Here is a 24,849-nt window from a genome sequence, read left to right as displayed (position 1 = left end):
AAGTATTCTGAGAGAAGGAATAAAAAGTCCTCAAGTTTAAACACAACAAATCACAAGAGTCAACTAACAAGCTCTCATTGTAACAAAGGATGTATAATAGAAACATGAAGAAGCTGTAGCTTCAGATAACATTACCACCAAAAATGGTTGAGTGCTTTAGTGCTGCTTTGAGAACTGCATAATGTTTACAAGAGACAACTCAAAGCTAAAGCAACTCATGAAAAATAGCTGAAAACTCAGAACTTGATAACCACCTTTTCCTGAGGGACAAGAACAAGGATTTTGCCAGCTAATGTTGTATTTGGAGCAGTATCCCAAGTCACAGCGACTGTATGATGTGATGTCGACTCAAATTCAGTCTGATCAACAGCAATGCCAGTAAATGAATCTGTGAATATGTCTGTCTTGACTACTTAACTTGTGTGTTACATTCTAAAGACAGTGTATTTATAAAACATGGGAGCCCTTTATGTCTTGTATTGGAGTGGACATTTCTTCTCTTCTTATTAGGGGGTTTGTGTAGGACTAAATATGTACGTATGTTTGTAGGATGATGTCATACCCAAATCTCTTCTCAAATGTCTGCTGTTGTTTGCTGGATTTGTGAGCAGTGTTTTGTTTTATTTTATTGTTGTTTGTCCTGTTTGTTTGTTTGTTTGTTTTAAGGGGTTTTTCCCTGTGTTGTTTTCTTTGTTAAAAAAAAAAAAGAAAAATCAATAAACATATCTAGAAAAAAAACAAAAAACAGCAATGCCAGTGAAATGGCATTAGTCCAGTGAGTTGCTTAGTTTGACAGCCTAGTGGCTGGATGAAGACTTAAACATTAGGACATTATTGCGTGCACTGCGGTGCTCCAGTTCATTGTAAAAAAGAAATGAAATGACAGTTGTCAGAAGTGTTCTTTGTTTGTTGGGTTGTAAAGTGCGGTTTCAGCTTGAAGTGCTAACTTCAGGATGTTAATATATATACATGCATCTTTGTCCACTAAATCTTAGTCTTTCTTACCCTGAAGTGTGCATTAAGTACACCCGTTTTAAGATCCAAAAAGTGCAAAGAAAAGAAATAGGAGTAATCTAAGCATCGGCCATCAGAAGTTGGTCATTATCGGTTATCAGCATTGGATTAAAAGAATCCGTCATGCATCGCTAGATTTAACTGTAAGCATGCAAAACACACAAAAGAAATTTGAGTCATTAAAAATGGAAAGACTGTAAATCTTTACTACATTTGGATATTTTATAGACTGTACAATTAAATCTGTGTCATGATCACATGTTAATCAATCATGAAAATAACCATTATCTGCAGTGCTGCAGGACAAATTCATTTCAAGCAAATTATGCTTATAATCAGCTGCAAAGAGACAAATGACTACCTCAAAGAATGACTCTAGACTCAAGACAAGTTTAAAGCTTTAAGAGTAACACCTTCATTGTTTAGTCTATATATTTCTGTGAATAACTCCAGTCCTCAGATGATCTCTGGCTCACAGGAGGCAGAGAGTCACAGAGCCGCTGTAATGACATCCTCAGTGACAGGGAGAATGTGCAAAGTGAGACACAATAGTCTTAACCAATCAGACGACCCGCCTCCCCTCAGGCCCCCTCGCACCAACAATAACGCCTTTGTATGTGGCTGCACTCCACTCGCACGTTCACGCATACACACAGCAGACACACTCAAGGCAGAGCTAAGCAGAGCATCCTACACTTTTACAGACAGTCACAAAGGGAGAGAAAGAAGCAGGGCACCAAATCTAGAACTGCATCAGTACATGTAAATAAACAATGTTAGAACCAAAGTGTGGGTATTCTATCTCTGCGTGTTTGTGTCTATGTGTGTGCACAGGCTTGTGTATGTGTTTCCTCCCAGGCCTGGGCACATGACTGCAGCTGCCCCCTCGCTCCCTCGACTCAAACCGGTACCCCTCCTTGTTGTAGGTGAGAGGTCACACGGAGTGGCATTCCTCTCGTCTGAGAGCGGGCGAGCATTACACTGAGCAAAAGAGGGAGAGAAAAAGAGAAGGGTGGGGGGTGGGGGTGGGTGGGGACCAGGCTGGGCAGAAAACATAGGGGGGCAAAAACGCAGCAGAGCAGGGCAGGTAGAAGATGAGGAGCGCAGGGCATGCAGGTGCGTGCATGTGAGTGCGTGAGAGCATATGTGTGTGTGTGTGTGTGTGTGTGTGTGTGTGTGTGTGTGTGTGTGTGTGTGTGTGTGCATGTGCCGAGATGGACAACTAAACAGGAGACTCTTGTGGCTCTTCTCTGCTTCATAAACACAGCTGTTTGTTTAGTCTGAGCTGACCCAGGGGACAGACACACAGACAGAAGGACAGACCGACACATTTATATCATTTATTCATGTCCGTATTCATACTTAAGAGACAAGGAGCGTAAACAAACAGCAGAACCATGGACGGATTATTTTACAAAGCCTGCTACTAAGACGTGAGAAGCAGCAGAGGACTGCGCACAACAAGACACACACAAACACACTCACACTTCAGTCATGTCTGAACAGCCTTGGCATGGAGGCCTTGTTTTGTTGTTATTGTATGAATACATGTTTTCAGTGTAGAAATGTTAAACTCCATATTGTTGGTATGAGAGCAGATGATAATACATGTTTCAATACATGAATTACACAACATTGGTAACTATGAGAGTTGTTCTGATGCCATTAGCAGTATCCCTATTGCTTCCAGTGCTGCCATGCAGTACAAGGCAAATACACAGCATGTCATTCAATGCACCAATCCAATTTTGAAGTTTTGGAGAAAAATAACCAAAAACACCTGGAGTATGCATACCCTGTAGTTGGCGGTATACAGTCCACTGAAGCACACCATGCTCCTGCACATGAAGCTGCTCTTCAACAGGATATTGAGTACAAATCAAGCGGCAACCTCCTGTCTAAAAATATGAGTCTGATGCAGAGGTGCTAAAAACTGAAGTTCAATGAGGATCAGCTTGAGGCTGGCTCCAGAAGTACCGGAAGTCACATACACACCATTTCAAAAAGCCGATCTTTACAGCAGAAATAAACATGTTAACAGCCTGGTACCAAAGACGAGTGTAGTCTAGATAGCTGATTTCTCGATCGGCACACACTGTGTGGGGGTGAGTATTTTTCTAACGCTGCAATTTCAAAGATATTGAGATTACGAGTCTTCCAATGAGAGGCACAGCTGACTTGACTGACAGGCGGGTACACGGTAGCTGTTGGCTAGGAGGCTCAAAGCCTGCCTCTTTACGCCACAATCGCTCGACAGCAGCAATATGGCTGCCGACGAAGATTGGCCTCAAAACAGAGCTTCAGAAACAGATGAGTGACGTCACACATACTATGCCATATCTTATACAGTCTATGGTACAAACAAACAAGCAAACTATGGAGAACACATGTTCGAAAGATGTTAACTCTATTTAGAGAAGCGTTGATAAACTCAGTAGTCAGCAGCACAAACACAGCTCGGTACTCTGCCATTGTTGTTATTATTCTCCTGCTCCCACATGACTATTTAAATATGAACGTACTACACGTGGGAATGAAGCTGTTGCAGAAGGGGTTGTGTTTTCAAAAAATCTACTCTGAAGCTAGTTTTCAAAGGTTTGAGTTTTGTGAACATAAACACAAAACGCCACTTTAGTTTACCATTTCTATTGAAACTGTTTCTGTGTAAACCAGGCCTAAATGTTAGCAATCAGTGTTTCAGTGTTACATCTTTCCCTGTCATCTTCCTTGATCCTACGCACGCACATGCACACGCACACGCACACACACACACACACGCACATGCACACGCACACACACAGCCCTTCTCACAGGCATGTCCCAGACAGCTGATGGGGCCATCAGATTTCACTGACAAACACACTTAGCCTTCAAGTGAGACACAGTGAAAGTCAATACTCTGCTGCATGCTTCTCCTCTCCTCTGATTCCTTGTCGACCCCCTCTCTCCCCTCTCTGCACCCACTATCCCTGCTGGACCTCTTCTCTGGACCACAGAATACACTCCTCCTCACATAAAAACACACACATACATACACACACACACATGCATACACACACTGACTAACCACAGAGGCATGATGGAGTCACAGTAACAAAGCAGCCACCAGGAGCACATGATCCTGTGACTCAACATCGTTATCTGTGACCGCAAGAAACATCAAACATGGGCACCCACCGGATAACGACAGTCATCCTCTGTCAGAAAATCTATTCAGGCAAGAATGTACTTTTTTACTGTCTTAACTTAAACTGATGTTGCTCTATGAGAACTATAACGCATTTTCTGTATAACTGAGGAGTTTATTTTTACCCAAAAAAAACATTTTGTGTAGTGAAAATTAGCTGTAGGGCTTTCCAGAAATCTTATTCTCATACTTGGAGGCAAAAAACTAATTATGTGTTGCCAATAAAGTTGTTTCAATATTGATACCAGCGTCAGAAAAAGCCTGCTTTACCACATATATTGCTGAAACAGGTATCACAAGTACACCAATCTGTGCATCATTTTGACACCATAATATATTAGATTGGAATAAAGTCAACTTTTTGTCACCAGAGGCCAGCTCTTCTTAGCCACTGCATAACAATAGTCTTAACTAGGGATGCACCGAAAATTCAGCCACTCTTTTTTTAGGCAGAAACAGAATGTCGTGATGACGCAGGCAAAAACCACGGCCAGTACGCGCTTGTCTGGATAAGGGCCAACATGTCTGCATCCGTTTTTCCTTTAATCGCAGCACTAAAGCGTCTTCTAATCAAAGAGGTTGAGACGGACCACGGAGTGAAAACAATGAAAAGTACACTCTTAGAGTCGGTCAGCATACGTTTCACTGAGATCTATTTGAATCCTCTGCACTCAATCGCGACTGTACTTGATCAGCGTTATAGAGATCATTACTTGGATGTGGGAATAGAGCAGCGCACGAGAAATGATCCAGGCCGCAATGGCTGCAGAGAACCCGCTTGGAGACGGAGAAGCGCACAGCGCAGGAGAAGGAGAACAGAGCTCAGAAAAAAGGACTCGTCTCTCTGAACCAGATGAGGGGCATGCACCCTCGTTGTCTGATATGTTCAATGAGATCCTTGATTTTAGTGAGGTTAGTACACAGTCAGAGCCATAAATGCAATGGTAGGGGAGACCGGGGACAGTTGTAACATTTTTGACATTTCTGTCTGTAACTTTGAGCTCTTTTAACCCAGTGTGTTCAAACTGCTATACAAACTAGCTTCAAGTGTCTGCTAATAAATTGCCTTGAAAATGCCTGTGCAACACAAACAGAAAATGCATGACCTACTCCCTACTAATAATTGGCATAATCATTTATTTTGGTGTTTCGGTTTTCGGCCTTGGTTTCCTCATTTTCGGTTTTCGGTTTTGGCCAAGAATTTTAATATCAGTGCATCCCTAGTCTTAACATACAGGAGCACTGTATTGCCACCTATTATGGCTGCTAACAGTAACTCCTACTTTAGAGAAGGGGAGAAGATGTTTTTAAGTTAATTTGTTTCCGCCAACAATGTAACACTCTCACAGTTGTAATGTTAGTTAAAGCTTTGATTAATTAAGCAAATGTGTGTTTCTCTGGTGCTTCAGCAGACACAGCACACAAGACTGAGCTGCAAACCTAGATGCTGCGAACACTAGTTCAGCTTGTTTGTAGATGCCCTGCTTGTCATTAGGTTGGGATTCCTCTATTTTTCATTGTTCTTGAGGTTTTTTAACAGGAGCTCAGTTAAATCCAGAGTTCTCCTCTTCTACAAAACAACCTGAGCTTGTAAAAACAGTGAAAAATCATAACAAAGCAGCTACTATGAGTGTAACAGTACCTCGCTTAAACAGTTAGAAATTGATACACACAGGGGACGACACAAAACTGAGTTGAGAAAACGATATATTTTAAATAGCGGAGGGCGCTTTCTGCATTTGACTTCTCTTATTTTGACAATATTACTTGTCTTACATGTGTCTCAGATAAAGATTTTGCAGTGAGGATGCACTACAAGTGTTTTCCACACATAGACGATACCTGGGCAGCCTGCCAAGCTGAGTCTTTTAGAGTTTCTCTCTTTTTTTATCCATATAAGATTGCCATCCGCTATTAATAAACCAATAAACGATCTCTCTCTCACTCTCTCTCTCTCTAATCCTCATGTAAGCTACACTACACTGGTAGTATCTCCATGCCGGCTCTGTAGGTAACAGAGAAAGTGACAAAAAGACAACATGAGAGTCTAGGCCTCCTCAGGGGGTGCTAATACTTTTTTAGCTGATTTGTAACTTTATGTAACTCCCTGGAACTTTATGATCTTGTGGAAGTACCTTTTGCGTCCTTTCAAAATAAAAGCACTGTTGAATATTAAAACGGGAGATAAAGTGTCCTAGACATGAGGCAGTAAAAGTAATAAAAGCATCACAAATAAACACTTAAAAGAGTTTTCTCTCCTCTAAAGCTGGCATATCCAAGCATAAATATTTGTTTTGTTGTAAGCAGACATCCATCCAAAATAATACAATTAAAACAGATTTATCTGTAAGAAGAACTTTATCAAGTGTTAAATATTTTCCTGAACAATCAATTCTTTTATTGAAGAACAAAAACATGAATGTTGAGTTAAATATTACTCATCCCTCCAACCCAACCCATTAAAAAATTAACAAAAATCCAATCCCAACAAAGTCCCATTCAAAATGTTAAATGAAAAGAGCCGCTCTCCCTCCAAAAAAGTCCCATTCAACATGCATTTCTTGCATGAAATCTGGTTGTTTTAGTCAGGATTATGTTAAAATATATTTTCCCCAACTATATCTAAGTTCCCTATTAAGAGCCAACCCTTAATTTAGTAAATTCCTGGTTTACTCCCATAAATTCCTGTTAACTCCCATGGAAAATTTCAAACTTTGAAAATTCCCGGAATTTTGCAACCCTATCTCCAACACTATTAGACACAGAAAAAAGAGAACAATGTGTAAACTAATTTATTATTGTCTTTCTCATTTTTTACTGACTGTCAAACCAGCAAGTTAACAAGTCCTCTGCCATACCTTCAAAGCCATGTAACACTAGGCTTATAGCAATTGTATCATCCTCATATAAAGTTAATACTAAACAGGGTTGTTTTTTAGCTCATTATATTATCTGATCAGTTCTCAGTGTCAGCTGAGACTCACACTCTAGTATTAGAATGAACATAAAGTATTGGAACATCTCTACTGGTCTTCATGTTCATTGATGGCTGCCCCCTGACAGAGCCATGGTCATTTCTTTAAATGCAAGTAGCTGCCTTGGGTCTTCATTAAAATGTAACTTGAGCTAGACCAGCTATTATAGTCTGCCTGCATCTGCCTGAAGAGGGACAGCAACCCACTGGGACTGGACACAATAGTGAATGAATAGGACCTGACCTTTGGGACAGATTGAGAAGATGGTATGTGTGTGTCTGATTGAGAAATTAGCTACAGTTCCAACCAAATGGTCAGCACACACACACACACACACACACACACACACACACACACACACACACACACACACACACACACACACACACACACACACACACACACACACACACACTCACAAACACCCACACACATAAGCACCAAATCCAGCCCCGAGGGTAAGAAAGCAAAGGCCAGACTCCAGTTGTCTCAACCCTGACCCACTCGCACAAACAAACAATTCAATGCACACACACACAGACACTGATGCTCACACAACTGTGGAGTCCAGCTACCACCTCAACGTTTGAATGTCCGGCAGGGTCAAAGTTCATCCCTTCTTCTGCCAGCTTCCAGAGTTCTTTTGTGTGTGTGTGTGTGTGTGTGTGTGTGTGTGTGTGTGTGTGTGTGTGTGTGTGTGTGTGTGTGTGTGTGTGTGTGTCAGTGCATATACATGTGCTCACTAGGAGTGACCTTGCAGAGTCATTCATTGTGGTTACACTGAAGGCCCAACACGACTGCAGAGCTGCTTAGGGAGCAATGTTGCTTAGAGTTACTATGAAGTGTGTGTGTCTGTGTTTAGGTCTTGTCTGTGTTCAGTGTGATAGACAGATGAACAGATTGTGTTTTGACTCTCTTCATGTTTGAGAGATACTCAGGAGCAGATCAGAGGTTAGATGTGAGGCGATGTGTGTGTGTGTGTGTGTGTGTGTGTGTGTGTGTGTGTGTGTGTGTGTGTGTGTGTGTGTGTGTGAGAGTGTGTAGATCCTAGTAGAGTGGGCGTCGGAGTGTGTTTCGGGTGTGTACAGGGTGTGTATGGGGGTCAGACACAGATGGACAGCTGGTGTTTCAGTGGTGCTAAATCACTCACCCCTCCCCAGTATGCAAGCACATACACTTGCACACACACACTTGCACACACACACTTGCACACACACACACACACACACACACACACACACACCCACACACACACACACACACACACACACACACACACACACACACACACACACACACACACACATGCACAGAAACACACATGTCCCTTCCCCCATCGGCCACAGGGAAACGCCCCTTAAAGCATTCCCAGCTCTTACTCTCAAAGACTGCTCACTATGGACGCACACACACACACACACACACACACACACACACACACACACACACACAAACACACATTTAACAAAATAAAAGCCTGGCTTTTTTTACCACAATGATGGAGAACAAAAAATTCCAACATGACACTTCGGTCAGGCTGTATAAGAGGTGATCACTTCTTGTCATACACATTCATAAATCAGTCAAGGATTTCTTATTGTGGATGAGCCCAATGCTTCACACAATCACACACACACATGCACACACACACGCTCCCATTTTATGAGCTCATCACGTCCCTTAGGTCACCAACCGCCATCCCAGCCAGGGATAAAAAAGCTCACATCAAAAGGCTAACCATCTCACACACACACGCATGTGTACGCCTAGCATGCGCACACACTTGGCGTGGCAACTGTGGCAGCATTAATTTCCTTGTGAATGCACTTGACTAACACATAATAATCCCAGACACTACTGGGAGACCACCAAGCAGCAACACACACACACACACATACACATGCATAGACACACACAGCCAGGGGGGACCACCAAGCAGAGGGGCTGTCAAGACAAGATAAGTGTGTGTCTAACGTCAGGGTTTCGAGTAGGCCTTATAATACACACAAATGTACACACACACACACACACACACACACACACACACACACACACACATACAGATACACACACACAACAACAACATCACACAGCCTGGCCTGGACTCCTGGAAAAGCTCTGGCTTATCTCTCCCCACAGATAGTGAAATGGATTAAGAGCCACATTTGGCACGTCCTGAGAACTGGACAGATAACCAGGAAAACACTCTCTCTAACTGCAATCACTGCTCAACATGATTTGTGTGTTTGTGTGTCTAGGAGTGTGTGTGTGCAAGACAGTGGATGTATTTTAGCTTCCATGTGCTCCTGCATGTGTAGGCATTGGAAGAGTAACCATGTTTCCATGTGTGGGTGTGTGTGCATGTGAGTGTGTGTGGTAATGTGTGTCTGGAGGAGTGATGCAGCGGTTGACCCGAGACCCAATCCGTTAGAACACACACATTCATCTTGCAAACACACACAGCGTGCGCAGACAAAGAGCTGTGTGTAAGGGGACGTTCAGCATGTGTGTGATGTCAGCTCGAGACAGAGAAGGGGAGAGCATCATATCCCATTTATGTGTGTGCGTGGGTCTGTCCCCTGACACTCGGCGGCTGCTCATTGACCCCCCTGGTTACAGATGACTGCTTTGGAGAGGGTACAGAGGTGAAAGCATGGTAAGAGCTGGGAGTGTAACCTTTTTTCTCTTCTCTTTCATATGCTCAGTTACAATATCACTCCCTTATTTAGTTACTCACTACTCCTTATGCTAAAGAGACTCAGCTATTTAAATCATAGTGAGCAGATACGCATGTGACATCTGTCATTTCTGACGAGTGTAGACTCTCATGACAGATTTTTACACCTGTAAATTTGACTTATTGCATACTGTTTTCATTTTAACCAGTGATGCACCGATTGTGAAAAGCAGTGCATACTCTGACACTTTTGTGTCAAGTTACAATTTACCTGAGAGCTGAATCTGATTTCAGTGTTTTTGCATGACTTCTTGTCTGTTTTCAAATGAGCTACAGTATTTTGTATTTGGAGTTCTTGATCTTCCTGAGAGCTCCCAGACTACGTACATTTTCTTTCATTTGACCATTAAAACAAGTTTGTCCAACAGGTGACTTCTCTTGCCTGATAAAAAACATCTTCTGTGAATCAGCAGTTAGGTATAATAGCTTGTCAGAATTAAACTGATAGACATGTCGTACATTATAGATAAACATTGTCTACTAGAGGTGTGGAAAAATATCGATACAGCAATATATTGCGTTACTTTGACCTCCAATATGAAATCGATATTTCAACTCTTAAAATCGATATTTTTGTAATAATAAAAATTCACATTTTAGCCGAGTTGGAACTAAAATACAACTTCAGTATTTCAAAAACAATAAAGTGGAAAAGTTGTTTTCAATCAAATAGTTTTGACTTAAATTGTCCTTTCAACTTTGAGTAATATTGTGTGATTTACCTAGACACCATCCCTATTTTTTCTTGGTTTACTGTGTAGAATATCGCAATATATCACAATATTGTGATATTGTGTTATATCGTGATACTATCAAATCGTGACCTGGGTATCATGATGCGTATCATATCAAAATGTTCTTCGCAATACTCACCCCTATTGTCTACATGGTGCACTATTTGCCAATGCACTGACGTCTGTCAACAGGGCCACTGATGTATCATGCATCTCTACTTTTGATGAAGTTGCTCTACCTAAAAAGCCTTGTTGGGAACTACAAAGTATGCCAGCCTATGCTCCAATTTGAGACAATAATTTAGAAACTCCACCAAAAATCAAATAGTTTCAGGTGAATTACATGAGCAGCTTGGTCGTGTTGGATAGTGTTGTAATTTTAGTTAAGTCATGAATGTTTTTTTCACCCAAATTATGATTTTTTAATAAGATAAAAATAAGGTTATAAGGTAATTTACTGAATCCAATATGCATTTAAAATCATATTGGGGCGCTGGTGGCCTAGCGGTCTAAGCGCTCCACATACAGAGGCTACATTCCTCATTGCAGGGGTTGCCAGTTCGATTCCCGGACGGTCGACAATTTCCTGCATGTCTTCCTCCGCTCTCTACTTCCCACATTTCCTGTCTCTCTTCAGCTGTCCTATCAAATAAAGGCAAAAAGGCCAAAAATATAACTTGGGAAAAAAAAAAAACCAACTACTTTTTCTTACACTATTGCAGAACTAACTCCACCTTACCAACTTATGTTGGTGACAGTGTCAGCTTCAAGAATGTACATTGTCACTTTTTGTATTTGAGCTCTCAGAAACTGGTTTGAAATCAGAGCTCATAGACAATCATCTCTATTTCAACTTTTACTGGTATGTACTTTTTCATACTGTGTAATGCCAGTTCCCCAGACGAATAACTGAAAGTTTGATGGAACAAAAGTTAGAGAAGAGAAGAAAAGAGAAGCTGTGACAGCTGAGTTTGATTCTGCAACAAAAGAATGGTTTAAAAACAGCATTTCCATGTCTTTCTTTGCTCCCCTCTCCATGTTTGCCTACTTATCTGTCTGTCTATTTCTCCCCTTCTCCATCTATTAGAGTCAAATCTCTGTCTTAATGGGCATCTATTGTATCCTGCCTCCCCCCCTCCTCTATTCATCGCACTACCACACGCACATACACACTCCCTCTGAGGGGGCCCCTTAACCAGGCTCTCCATATGCCTGACCCCCACCTCCTTTCTTCTCCTCCTCTTTCCTCCACAACCCCCGTCTCCTCTCCCCCTCGTCTCCTGCTCACACTCTGGCTTCTGCTCTGCTGCTGCTGCCCCACGCTGCCATCTGCCACAAGACAACAGAGGCTGAAAGAGGGAGGAAGAGGAAGAAAAGAAGGGTGAAAACGAGTGAGTGAAAAGAGGAAGACACGAGGGAAGAAAAGAGTGAGGAGGAAAAGCAGAGAAAGAGAGACAGATAAAAGATAAAGAGAGACAGAGGGAGCGAGTGGATGTGGACACAATATAGCAGAGAGGCTGTCCATCTGCTCCCCCTCTCGCCTCCCCCTCCCCTCCTGACACACAGCCTCACACACACCACAAAGAGAGTATTTAACCTCAACACACACGCAGGCACACACACACACACATATGAGAGGTAGACAGCAAGCAGCCCAGCCTCTCTCTTTAACCCGTTCTTCTCCACTGAGCCCGCCTGTATTACACCCTTGGGGTGGCAGGTGATGGCTGGATGGAGGGAAAGGATGTAGGAGGGGGAGCAAGGGGTGGAGGGAGGGGTGGGGGTGTGATTGAGGGACAGCGTGTAGGGGATGAAGGATTGAAAGTGATCTGAATCAACACCAACACATCCTCCAACCCCCCTCCCCTCCCCAAAACCTCAAACCTCAATAGAGAGCAGCTTGCTTTCCTTGTCACTATGACAACCTCTGTCAATCATACTGTAACAGGGGGGACCGATGGCTGGATTAGAAATGGTGGCCCCCACTTTAGAGTGAAAGGTTCAGTCCCACAGTTAAGTTGTAATGCACAGTCCACTCTATGTTCAGAATCCACTCCCTGCAGATAACGAGCTGAATGGCTGTGATTGACGTCAGGATCAACAAATGACAAAGAAACACTTACATGTGTTTTGTTGTGTTTGCTGAAACAAACTCAAAGTTTGAATACAATGTTTAGCTAACTAGTTTCAACCAGAAAAAAACTGGTATACACTAATGTACAGATACACTGGTTACCTACCTATTTTTGCTTTTAAAGAATTGTTTATTGATAATTAGTTATTTTTTAGAGACTAGGCCAACTTAATGTATGCACAAATTCAACTCTTACCTTGAAAAGTTGATTTTCCAATGCATGAGTTTGGAGACAGCTATAAAGAATGTGTAATACATTCATACACTGCTGCTCAATGAGACCACAGGGAGCCTCCCTGAGAGTCTGAGCTGTGTGCTGCCCGTAATTGGCAGACTAATGTATTTCAATTCATTATCTGATTTTATAGACCTCATATCTTTCAGAAAATGAGATGTCTAATATGACACATAAACCATGATCTGGCCATGCAAGACTGTGCTATTGGTAAGAGTAACACTAACCCTGTACTTTGTCCTCACGTGCCTCTTAAATTTGAGTTCAATCATTAGACTGAAGCACAACAGTACAAATCGGCCCAGCATCATGTTGACAACACTACACCTTTGCTCCTGCTGGGCCTGTCGAGCTTTGAGACATAGAGATGGCTGTCAGGTTTGAACACACAAACACACACACACCAGACTGTGTAGGTCAACACACCCTGCAAACACTGGAATCCCCAAAGGACCTGTACCTACACAGTGTCACACGCACCAAACACCAGTTTAGAGAGTGTGATGGCTGAGAGGGGGTAAAGGGGGTGTGACCCAAAAGAACTGATTTCATTATATGAAATGAGAGGAGAGGAGAGGAGAGGAGAGGAGAGGAGAGGAGAGGAGAGGAGAGGAGAGGAGAGGAGAGGAGAGGAGAGTGGAAAGGTCTCTGTGTATATGACCACAAATGGAGAGAGCAGACACCAGCTGTCACTTGCTTATGTCAGCCCTATTCTCAGCTCCTATGTGAGTGTGTGTGTGTGTGTGTGTGTGTGTGTGTGTGTTGTATTCCTGTGTGTGTTGTGAATGTGTGTGTGTGTGTGTGTGTGTGTGTGTGTGTGTGTGTGTGTGTGTGTGTGTGTGTGTGTGTGTGTGCGTGTGTGCATGTGTGTGTGTAACTGTGTGTAACTGTGTGATCTCAGCTAGCCATGACTGGTTTCAATTACGCAGCAAACTTTGACCCTGTGTAACCAAGCAGGGAAACCAGCTACTGAGCGAGAGGTGCAGTGAGAGGTGTAGAGCATGAGAGAGGCAGTGGTTAGTTCGGAGATGTTGAACTGAAAAAGAGTCTGCAGAGCTTATCACTGTGTGAAAACTAAAACATACCATAAATGTCATTCTAAAAACCTTAAAGAGACACGTATAAAATATGCCCTTTCTGGACTTCACTTACTCTTTTTCTTGGAGGTCCTCGTTCTTCATCTTTTTGGCCCCGCCCTGCTGTTGCCCCGCCTCCTGTCCGCCCCTGCCGCCCACCTTTGCCCTCTCCAACTGGGGGTCTGATGGTCATCCTGATCTCAGGTGGGCAAATGTAGTTCTCAAGGTTTTTGGGGGGCTTCTTGGTGCGCTTGGTTGTCTGGATCTTCAGCTTTAGACTTCCTTCCTGGAAACTTGCTTCCTTGATGGAGAACTCCTGCTCCTCCAGAAGCCCCTCCCCTTGCTCCTCTAGCCCCTCCCCTTCACTGATGCCACCGTTAATCACATCATCACCACGCGCCAAACCCATGTCCCCTGCTCCTTGCTGGTCCCCTTCATTTGGACCCACCCTGCCTCCCTGTAACTCCGCCTCTTTGGGTCGGGCCGAGCCAACCAGATCCCTTGGCTCCATCCACGCTCCCGCCTGAACCAATCAGGTTTGGGGAAGCTGTGGCAGCCAGCCAATGGGAAGGAAGAGAAAACTAGTCAGTCGGGCTGGTTGGTTGTAGTCAATCAGCTACTGGGGTTGGGTTGGTTGTCCCGCAGGAACACGGCGAAGCCAGGGACAATCTGCAGAGAGAGCAGGTGAAGGATATGATTAGAAAAAACTAAAGAAAAAAAAGTCCTGTCATCCCTTTAGCCTCCACTGCAGTGCAAGCTTTCAGCACAGGCCTGTCTGCTGTCATCAACATCATTAGCTGCCTGTTATGTATGAAGACAAACACACAAGCTGCACAGAGCTGTGGAGGCATGCCGCCACACTCATTTGCATTCTGAACCTCGCAAAAACAAACTCAGTTTTGACACCCACTTGCCTTCCTCTCTTCCTACTCTCTTCTTCACTCACTCTTTGCTAATCCCCTCTCCCTCCCTTCGTCCCTCACTCTATCCCCAGGACGGATCTGAAGTAGAGCCGTGCAGACACCAGAGTGATCAGCGCAAAAATAAGACATTCCTCTTCTCTGCTCTAAAACCAGGCTGAAGTTAGCCTGAGGACACAAGAAGCTGACTTCTGTTTTTTTTTTTTTTTTTTAAATCTTTTTCTTTTCAGCAGAGCAGAGCAGCAAAGGAGGGAGGGAATCACACATGGGGAGAAGTGAAGGCAGCAGAAAAAGACGGAGGGAAGGAATCTAAATTCTTTCCCCAGATGTGGTTTACGAGCTGGTCTGGAAAAACTAGCGTCTGAACTGTTTTACACATGCATGAAGTGGCATTGATACACACAAGCATGAAAAACAGCTTACAGTTATGCACATAAACACACTTAGAAAAGACTGTGTGGCTGTCACTGGGTGCACTTCTTCACTCTTGCTGCTGTTTGTGCGATCTAGTGAGAAGGTTGTTTCGGCCATTTATCAGTAAAAATCATTTTTCTTTTCCCCTCTTTGGATCATTGCACATGCAGACACAGATTTATATGACATACCTCCATCAGTACACATAGCAACATATGCATTCACTCAGGCTTACTTCCACATAAACAAAAAGCAACCCAAACAAACACTGGACTGCACTTCTCACTGCAGCTCAAGGGAATCCCATCAGTCAATATGACATGAGGCATGACTGAGCTGGAAGTGGGGAATGCCGTCTAACTCACTGAGCTTAGACCGACACTATTTTCACTGATATGAACTTCGACTGGACCACTACCTGCGGACATGACTCAAATAAAAGCTTACAGCCTGCTGCAGATTTACAAGGACCTGAGAGCACAAAAGGTTTACAGCGCATAAACCTGTATACGGTATTACCCAACCTGATGGGGGTAATATAGAATTACCCACCCATACCCTCTTGCTAATACCCTCTCTGACATGGTTACTGCTGGTACTTTACACTAGCTGTGTGTGTGTGTGTGTGTGTGTGTGTGTGTGTGTGTGTGTGTGTGTGTGTGTGTGTGTGTGTGTGTGTGTGTGTGTGTGTGTTTTTTCTACTGTACCAGCCTACGCTACTGTACAAACAGCTGATCCCCTTCATAATACCTCACAACACATGCTATACCCGCTTATCCTTTAAGGTCTCAGAGGGCTGGATAAACTGAGCTGGGTGCAACATGGACAGGTCGCCAGTCAATCACAGACTGACACATTAATGCCCACATCCACACCAACAGTAGTTGCACATTAACCCAAATGTGATGTCTCTGAGCATTTCGAGGAAGTAGAATGAAAGCCTGCATTCGACCCAAAAGCTCCCTGCTGTGCAGACCAGTTCACCCCCCAGTGTGCTTACAGTGTGATTGAATAATCATAATCCATGGCAATTTAAGACAGCACACAAACATTGTTGAACCCTGAGGTCAACGTTTTTCTTCTGCTTTTGCAAGATTAAATCAAAAGGAAAGATCTGTTTCTTCTCCACTTTCTCGTCAGCCCTGAGTTTGCCAGTCTCAAACCACAGTCACTTAAAGCTGACTCATAACAGGCTATGAATGTAGGTTCTGGTAGCCCCATGCTGGTTAAGAATGTTAAAGGCTTAAAAGGACCAAATTGTGGTTTGGCATGTTTAAGCTTATCAACTTCATATTGCTCCATTACCAAATTCAAATTGCCAAACATTTTCCAAAGCACAGAAACAACCTCTCATTGATGTACTTGCTTACAAGGAGTTGCTGATTTTCACTTAATGAGCCAGTCAAAACAGAACTTCCATAACTTGTCTGACTATTTTTGTTTTCATAAAGCAGTCACATTGTTTTCTCTGTTACCCATCTCTGAAGAGAAACTGTTTTGAAGATTAATCTCTCTTGATGCGTTCAGGAAATCTTCCAACCCAACTTTCAAACTGCCTTTCACTGACCTTTAAAGATGGAGGAAACTTCCAAATACCCGTTAGTCTTTCAAAACTTCTATTGTTTGAATCTTTCTGTTTGATTTCAAGACAACAAAGATTTTGAGTGCAGTGCTTTTTGACAGCTTAAAATCCCAGATGTCAGAGCCTCCTCAATTAAAGTCTTCCATTAGAAAGTCTTCAAAACAGACTCTATTGCTGCATAACCACAGGATGATGAAGGTTACAACAATCAGTGGAACTGACACAAAGAAAAAGGTGCACAAATGTTTAATTTTAAGAGATCACCTATCACAGGACAGCCTGCAAAATGTTTTAATACCCTGTTATAATAAATGAAAATGACTTTAAAACAGGAGGCTAGAAAATCCCTCAAACAGTGTTTGTCTTGGAATTTGTCCGAGTTTATGTTCAGTAAAGGTGATTTGCATTCCAGTCATGCAAAACCATGACACCCGCCCCCTTTATAACTTTTATGTATTCAAAGTTTTAGAGACTGACACAAAAGACAGTGAGTTCAGGCTCTGTGTCTGATCATACAAGTGCCCACATGACCTTTTTTGGTCCTCCAGGATCCTCCCAGTCCCTAATGTCAGCGCGGTGACTCGGCCTCATGGCATGTGTGAAAGCCACCCTGTGTCATGTGATCGAGGACAATGACAGGAAAAAGAGACAGCTGCCAACCACAACATCACACTCACATACACACACATGAAAAAAAAAGAGACCAATCCACTCTGGGTGGTGCTCTTAAGACTCCTCTCTCAACTGTTACCCAGTTTGACAACAAAATGGCGTCATATATTAGTACAATCCTCAGTCTGGGCCATTACTGTTTAAACTACTTAGCCTTGTCATGACTCCTTCTCCTCCCTCCTGCTTGGTGCCCTAAGCTGTGTTAGTTCTCTGTTAGCTGAGAGTTTATGTAAGACTGACCCCTCCTCGGGCCTCCCTCGCCCAGCCTGAGCCTCCCTGTCTCCTCTCTCCTCTCCCTCTCTCTAGCTCTTACACACACATACACACCTCGAGCAGCCTCAGACAGCAGGGTGATTGTAAGAGGCCAGACTCACTGCATAAATAGCTTTATTATGTTCTCAAAACCTAGCAGCTCTAACAGGCAGCTTCCCTCTCAAATAGCATAAGGTCGCTCCCTGTGCTGGATGTGAGAGGCTGTGAATGAGACACTTTGCCTCGTCGTTTCAAAACAATTATGATAAAGCATCAATAATGGAGTGCAGACGGACAGAGCAGAGACGGTGAATGATATGGACACACAGACAAAACAGAAGTAGACTGCATGTGTGTGTGTGAGAGAGGAGGAGAGAGATGGGATGGCAGCAGAAACACAACCTTTTAAGGCTGCATACCCAGCAGCCCAGTGCCTGAGGTGGACTCACAAATAGCTCATACACACATGCAGACAGATGCTCATACACACACTAAAACACACACACGCACACACACACATCCAAAAGCACAGCAAACGCTTGTGTGATTGCACAAGGTGAAGAGTCTTTTTTTCTCCTCTCCTTTGATGTGAGAGTGGAGTAGAGGCTCAACCAGCTCTGGCAGAGGATGAGTATCTCAGAGGGATGATGAACATTGTCTCTCTGCCATTTTCATTTCTCATTTATCTTTTTTTCTCTTTTACTCCGGCCCTCCAGTGAAGGGGCAATCACGTAAACCAATGTTTCTAGAAGGATCCGATCTTTGGTTGGAGACAAATGAAAGAGGCATGGCCTCAGACTTCTCGTACTTCCAGATCCAAAGGTGTGGGTATGACTTTTCTGACTCAGAGTCTATTAGTCCTCTGGCTCGGAGCAAAGCAAGGTGAAGGGGTAATATATGTATCTGTCCATTTCAAACACAGGTTCTGTTGTTCAGGTTTGTATTATGCACTTCCATTATGGCACAAAAAGCACATAAAGCCCTCATTTTCCCCTGCTTGACATGGATGTCACAGGCATGTACTCAGCTAGGAGGACAATCATAAAGAACCATGTGTGGCGGCCGCAACAGAAAATGATGGCCTTGTGCAGTTGAGCATGCACACACTCCTCTGGATGAGCCATATGCCAGGTAGCACTAAAACCATCCTCACCTAACTACCTCTGCACAAGCAGATGAATGTTAAACCATTTTAACTGCAGCAGAAGCCACAAAATGGCTGTCAGCAAAAAAACACCTCCCCTTCTCCCCAACTGTCTTCCTCCTTCCCCTCAACTCACCCCCTCCCTCCCCCAACCTCTGTTCTCTCCCCTCTTCTCTCTGCTACCTCTTTCCTTTCCCCTCTCCCTCCCTCCCTCACTCGCTCACTCTTTCTGTGCGCTCTGCCAAAAGGTGCTCCAGTGCTGATATTCCGTTAAGAGTGCCTGCCAACAGTTAGATTTGTCCTTGGATCCCGTTCACATTCCCTCCTCCCCCTCTCTGTGATCCTGTTTCGGCCCGAGGTATCCAGCTCAGAAGGGGGATACACCTAATCGATTTCTCATGCTTTAATTTAAAGGTGGCATGGGCATCTCATTACCTAATAGGGGGGTTTTAATAGCCTGCTTCATACTTTTACGCCACAAAAATGCTGCCAGAGTTTCCACTTCAAACCCCAAAAACCTGTTAACAAGACAAGATCGATGGTTTCAATCACCTCTATTATCCATCCCTCAACCCAATTTCTCTCTACCTGGTCACACACTTCTCTGACAATTGCCTCTGTATTGATGTCCTCGCTCTTTGTTTTCATTCAGTGCTCATTTCCTCGCCTCCTTTCCCATATATCCTACAGACCTGACCATGTTTCCACACTTTCCCTGACTCATTCAGGCTTGTCTATTTATCTTGTGGTCCTGTGGTTGGGACTTAGGTTTCTGGGGGCTACTGATAACAGCTGCGCACTGCAATTCATTTTCAGCCCTCACCTTCATCTACTTTTGGCAACCCTGTTCTCCGACTTGCAATTGAAACTGATGATCAGCTATTGACAAATGTAACCAGAGTTGAGTAGCACTGGCTTCCAACAGCCCAACCATGTGCAATGAGGGAGCCACATGTGTACATTTGTAAGTCAGAGATGCTCCGATACCATTCTTTCCCACCCAATACCTTTACTTGGGAGTGCATTAAAATAACACATTATTGATAGAAAACCAGTGGTGCTGACTAATTGGTCGCTTTGACTAACCTTACATCCCCTGTCAGCACCATACTGTCTTTTTTCCTCTTCATTTTGTCACATGATATTTTACCAATATTTTTAGGGGACAGGTTATGGTTATGGTATCAGACTATTGCCCATACTGAGCAACACATTTTTGGCAGTATCAGAGGTTTGATACCAATACTGGTATTGGATTGGCTATTTCTATACTAGTATTGGTAGCCCTATCAGTATTGGAACAACTCTGGTTTACCTGAGAGAATAAAAGGCAGAAGGATGCAGGTGAGAAACGAGACACACTCCTTGCATACCAAGTGTGTCTTAGCTCAAAACTTCCACTGCACTTTGGTCCATCTCCAGCATCTGTATTTCAACCAGCACAGGGAGATAAAACCCTTTCAGCCACCAAATGATGATGCATTTCAATGCGTACAGGTAAACGTGACCTGAAAAGCTCATGACGGACTGAAGAAGTCACAACCATCTACAAGCATGCTGCATGTCACAGACTGTTCCGCTATGTGATGGACTATCAATGTCAATGAAGAAGCAGGAGGTCCACCCCGATAGAAAAACATTGGAGCTAAGCGCGCAAGCAGGAGTGTTTGAGCTGCCTCTTGATCAATGTGTAGTGGACACTTTATCCCATTGACCTAATTAGTTGTTTTATTTCACCGCCACCTAATTAACAAGGTATTACACGCATTAATAATAGCTGGAGACCAAGTGCTTGAGCATTGTTTGGAATGGTCTGTGTGTACGTGCGAGACTGTGCGCGTTGTGGACAGAGTATGTTGGCGTGTGCGTGTGCTAAGTCGAATTTATTGGCATGTGGCTAGAAGAAATGTCACTAATGTCATGTTAATAACGGAGTAAAAATGTCCCATGCATGATATAGAGGATGCATATGTTAAGTAAGCATGTTACAAGCGAACATGTAAAGCAGACACACCGCAGCACATTAATACAAACATGAAAACATTTAAAGCAGAGGTGTATTCAGGTGTGGAATGTGGCCAGTCAACCGGGACTACTTACCCATGTCTAATGTTGTCACACACTCGGCTCTAACGTGTAAATATTTTATCAAGATCATTTACAATCCATTTAGACACATTTTACACAAGCGACGGATGGGATGACAGTCTCCCGGGGAGCTGTCAAACGGTGCCACAGTATATGTAGATATTGTTTTTGACAGAAAACCCCGAGGAAAATGGCGTCAACGGGGCTTTGGAAAAGAAAAAAAAAGCGAAAATAGGATTTGCAGCCGATCTGATGACAGGAGCGAGAAAGGTAGCCGTACAAGGAGGAAAAAAATCCAATCGGAAACTTGGCTCTTGTGTCCAATTCCAGTCAGAAAAGAGATCTTTGGAGGCTCCGGCGGATTGACTCGTGTTGGAGATCCGCGGAGGTGCAGAGAGTCTCCGGTGCCCTGCAGGATCGCTGGTCACTCGGGGAGCTGCACAGCGCTCAGATCCCTCGCAAATCCGCTACTCGACTCGGGGTAGGAGGAGGAGGGGGGAGTAGGACTATTACTGCAGTCAAAACAAGCCCGCATACGACTACAAGCCCAAATCCAGCGGGAAAATGTCAGAGACAAGACCGCGCTTTCTGCCGTCACTTCACGAGACCGGGGATCCGAGGAAGGAGACGTTGGGTTAGGTCGCTTTCCTTCGTCTTTTGCATCGGATCAGGGTCTCCCTCTGTCCCTCTCGTTCTCCCTGCTTTTCGAAACGGTGAATGTCAGGTCCCGGAGCCTGGTGTCTGGTAATGATCTCACCCAGCAGACTGAGAGCTCTGACCGAGCAGAGCAGAGGAAGAGGAGAGGAAAGAGGAAGAGAGGAGGAGCGACATCGCCTCCACCTGGCAGCACGGACGCTTAACGTGTCTCCTTTAGCAACCATCCCATATTTCCGAGGGCTTTTTCCTGGGGGACAGTAATGCAAGGTGGGAAAGCAACATCTGGCATAGCTTGTTGTTTTAACACAGTCACTGCAGTAGAACACAGCGATGTTACGCATTGTGCCAACAGGTTCATACACAAGCCTGCATGCACTTTTGCAGAGTCTGGCTTTGAAAGAGTTTACGCACTGGATAAGAATGAAATTAGGATAGTGCATCTTGTGTTTTAAGACGAATGCCTTATAAATTGTCTGGGTCCAAAAGACACGTCACTTCCAAAATATCGAGATAGAATAGTCTATTACCAGAGAGTTCAAGGCTGTATTTAAACACACGTTTCAAATAGAAATTAAGTGTTACCGTTTCATTTCACAAGGAAACTTAAAACACTATTCAGAAAATAATGGAAGTGTTTGCCTGCCTAGAAAGTGGCACAAGTAACAGCATACAACTTGCATTTTGCACACCTTTTAATAAAGATTTTCAGAAAATACCCAAATATTGAAGAGGTTATGTTGAATTCAGATCATATGTTGCATTCATGGTGTTATAAGAGGATAGGACAATGGATGCATAAGGTTCACATTAGATTAAAATTACCCAGAAATGCATGTTTACAGTGGATAGTTACATTTTGAGTCATACTTTAATACATAAATGTTGTGGGGAGTTTCTACATGAAACATCCTGCAAACCCGTGGGCTGACCTATAAATATAGTTTATCACCTTTGTCATAATAGGAAAAGCTTTGCCTACAAACCACAACTACAGAGCTGACTGCTGATGGTGTGATTTGACAGGCATAGTATAATGAAGTCCAATCTAACATGCCTGTAAAGCGAGACAATAGCTGCAACCACACATTCTGCCGACACATTGATTCAGAGGAAGACAGTGTGGGTGTGTGAGTGGATGATTACAGGTGGGTTAAAGTGTGGATCTGTATTTGTGTGTGTGTGTGTGTGTGTGTGTGTGTGTGTGTGTGTGTGTGTGTGTGTGTGTGTGTGTGTGTGTGTGTGTGTGTGTGTGCTGGTGCTCTCCCCTTAATATGTCAAATTACAGCAGGATGGAAAACACACCAGCCAAATATGAACAAGCCACATTTGTTCCATTAACTCATCATTGTCACAAGTTGTGTTTATGTCGTGTCTCCATGCAAACCCTGACCTTCCCTGTATGGAAAACATCCTTTAACATTAGCAAGTGATGCAAATGATGTCAGATGACCTTTTCTCTCTTAGAGCCCCACAGTTAGCTGTTACTCATCCCTGGCATGTGTGAGTATGTTGGAAATGTGTGTGGAGCACCCACTGGGAGGTATTTCATTAGCGGGGCTGCTGTTTGTGATTATGTGCCCAGTAGCATGTTAATACTTAGCACAGTTTCAAATTTGTTGTAAGAAATCTGCAGTGCAGTCAGTGGTTTTTGGGTGTTGTTGCTCTCCACTTCCCCTGCTGCTGTGGCACATTGACAAGATACACAAACTTGTAGTGTGTGCACTTTTCTTTTGTCTGTGTCTGTGGTGTAAGTGTAGGTACGGTATGTTGTGTTTAAAGTCTCAATGCCACAGTAACACTTTACTTAAGCTTCTTCCCAGTAATGTATTATTGATGCTTTAACATGCATAGTATTTCCATCTCTGTGAGGACCACATTTTGAAACTGATGGTAAGTTAAGAACACATTCTTAAAAATGGCATCGTTTTTATTAGAGCATGCGTTTAAAAGAATGTCTTGATCATTTAAGATTTCAGGACCAGGATCAGGATCAGGACAAGCTTAGCTCAACATAAGCGATGGAATTAAGATCATTTTTAAGAATTTATAGTACTATAGGGTTCTTTAAATTGTTTTTAAAAATAGGGGCTCACTTAAGGCTTTTGAGGGAAAGAAGACTCCATAAATATAGACAAAATTGTGTATGTGTGTGTGCGCTCTCACTCGTGTGTCTATTGATTTGAGATGTGTGCAAGAATACAAAGAGACCCCTGAGAGTGAGGGGTCAACAGCTGCTCCCCAACACCCAATCAATTGCCGGGTATCGGTAAACATTACACACAGACGCACACACACACGCACGGACACATACAGACGGCACTCTGTTCTCGAATCAGTTGCCATGGATACCAGATACAGGCAGCCAAGAGGGAGCAGTTTTCCAGCTTAAACTGTAAATATTGAATTATGACGGAGAGGAAGGAGACAGCAGAGCAGGGCAAACGTTCCTGCCTGAATGATCTAAATATTCAGATCATCCTTTCATCTCTATTCACCGCTACAGGAAATCTGGTGCATCATTCATGTTCATCAAGTTCTACATAAAAAGATCAATGTGTCTTCTCCGGTCCCTGCCATTTATCTGAGTCTCTTTTACAGACTGAGAGCTGCCCCCATTCCTTCATCTCTGCCTGCCTTTTTGTCTGCGAGATCTTCATTCCCTCAAGTGGGACGCTAAAATAAATGCTTCCCCATGCTTGATTTGCTATACATAAAAGTGAGTCTCATTCACACCACTTTACCAAGCATTGGAGCTTTTATGTGGCGACAGCTCCTCTGTGGTTTCATCAATGGGAAGAAGTAGATTAAGATAAAGAAGTGAAAAGGAAGAAAAAGTGGTTTAACAATTAATAAATCATTTAACTGAGGCCATTGGAGAGAGTGAGAGGAAACGAATGAATAATAAAAGCAGCAAGTGGAGTCTACAATAACAACAACACTGATACTCACACCAAATCTGAGGTACTTAACTGTGCTGAGAGTCCACAAGCTAACCTTGGGCTGACATTGCAAGCTGGGGAGACTCACG

General features: G+C 43.4%; 1 protein-coding gene across 1 annotated transcript in view; it reads right to left on the bottom strand.

The window, feature by feature from the left end:
* Positions 1–22,063, bottom strand: part of setbp1 (SET binding protein 1) — a 42,320-nt gene extending 20,257 nt beyond the window's left edge. Inside the window, exons 1-2 of the mRNA XM_034692684.1 lie at positions 21,177–22,063; positions 14,169–14,761 (exon numbers count right to left, since the gene is read on the bottom strand). Coding sequence (XP_034548575.1) covers positions 14,169–14,603 — 435 coding nt within the window. The 5' untranslated portion in view covers positions 14,604–14,761; positions 21,177–22,063. The remainder of the gene's footprint in view (positions 1–14,168; positions 14,762–21,176) is intronic.
* Positions 22,064–24,849: the final 2,786 nt, after the last annotated feature.

This window comes from Notolabrus celidotus, chromosome 9, assembly GCF_009762535.1.
Source record: "Notolabrus celidotus isolate fNotCel1 chromosome 9, fNotCel1.pri, whole genome shotgun sequence".
NCBI classification, from domain to species: Eukaryota; Metazoa; Chordata; class Actinopteri; order Labriformes; family Labridae; genus Notolabrus; species Notolabrus celidotus.
This window is presented reverse-complemented; position numbering and strand designations above follow the sequence as displayed.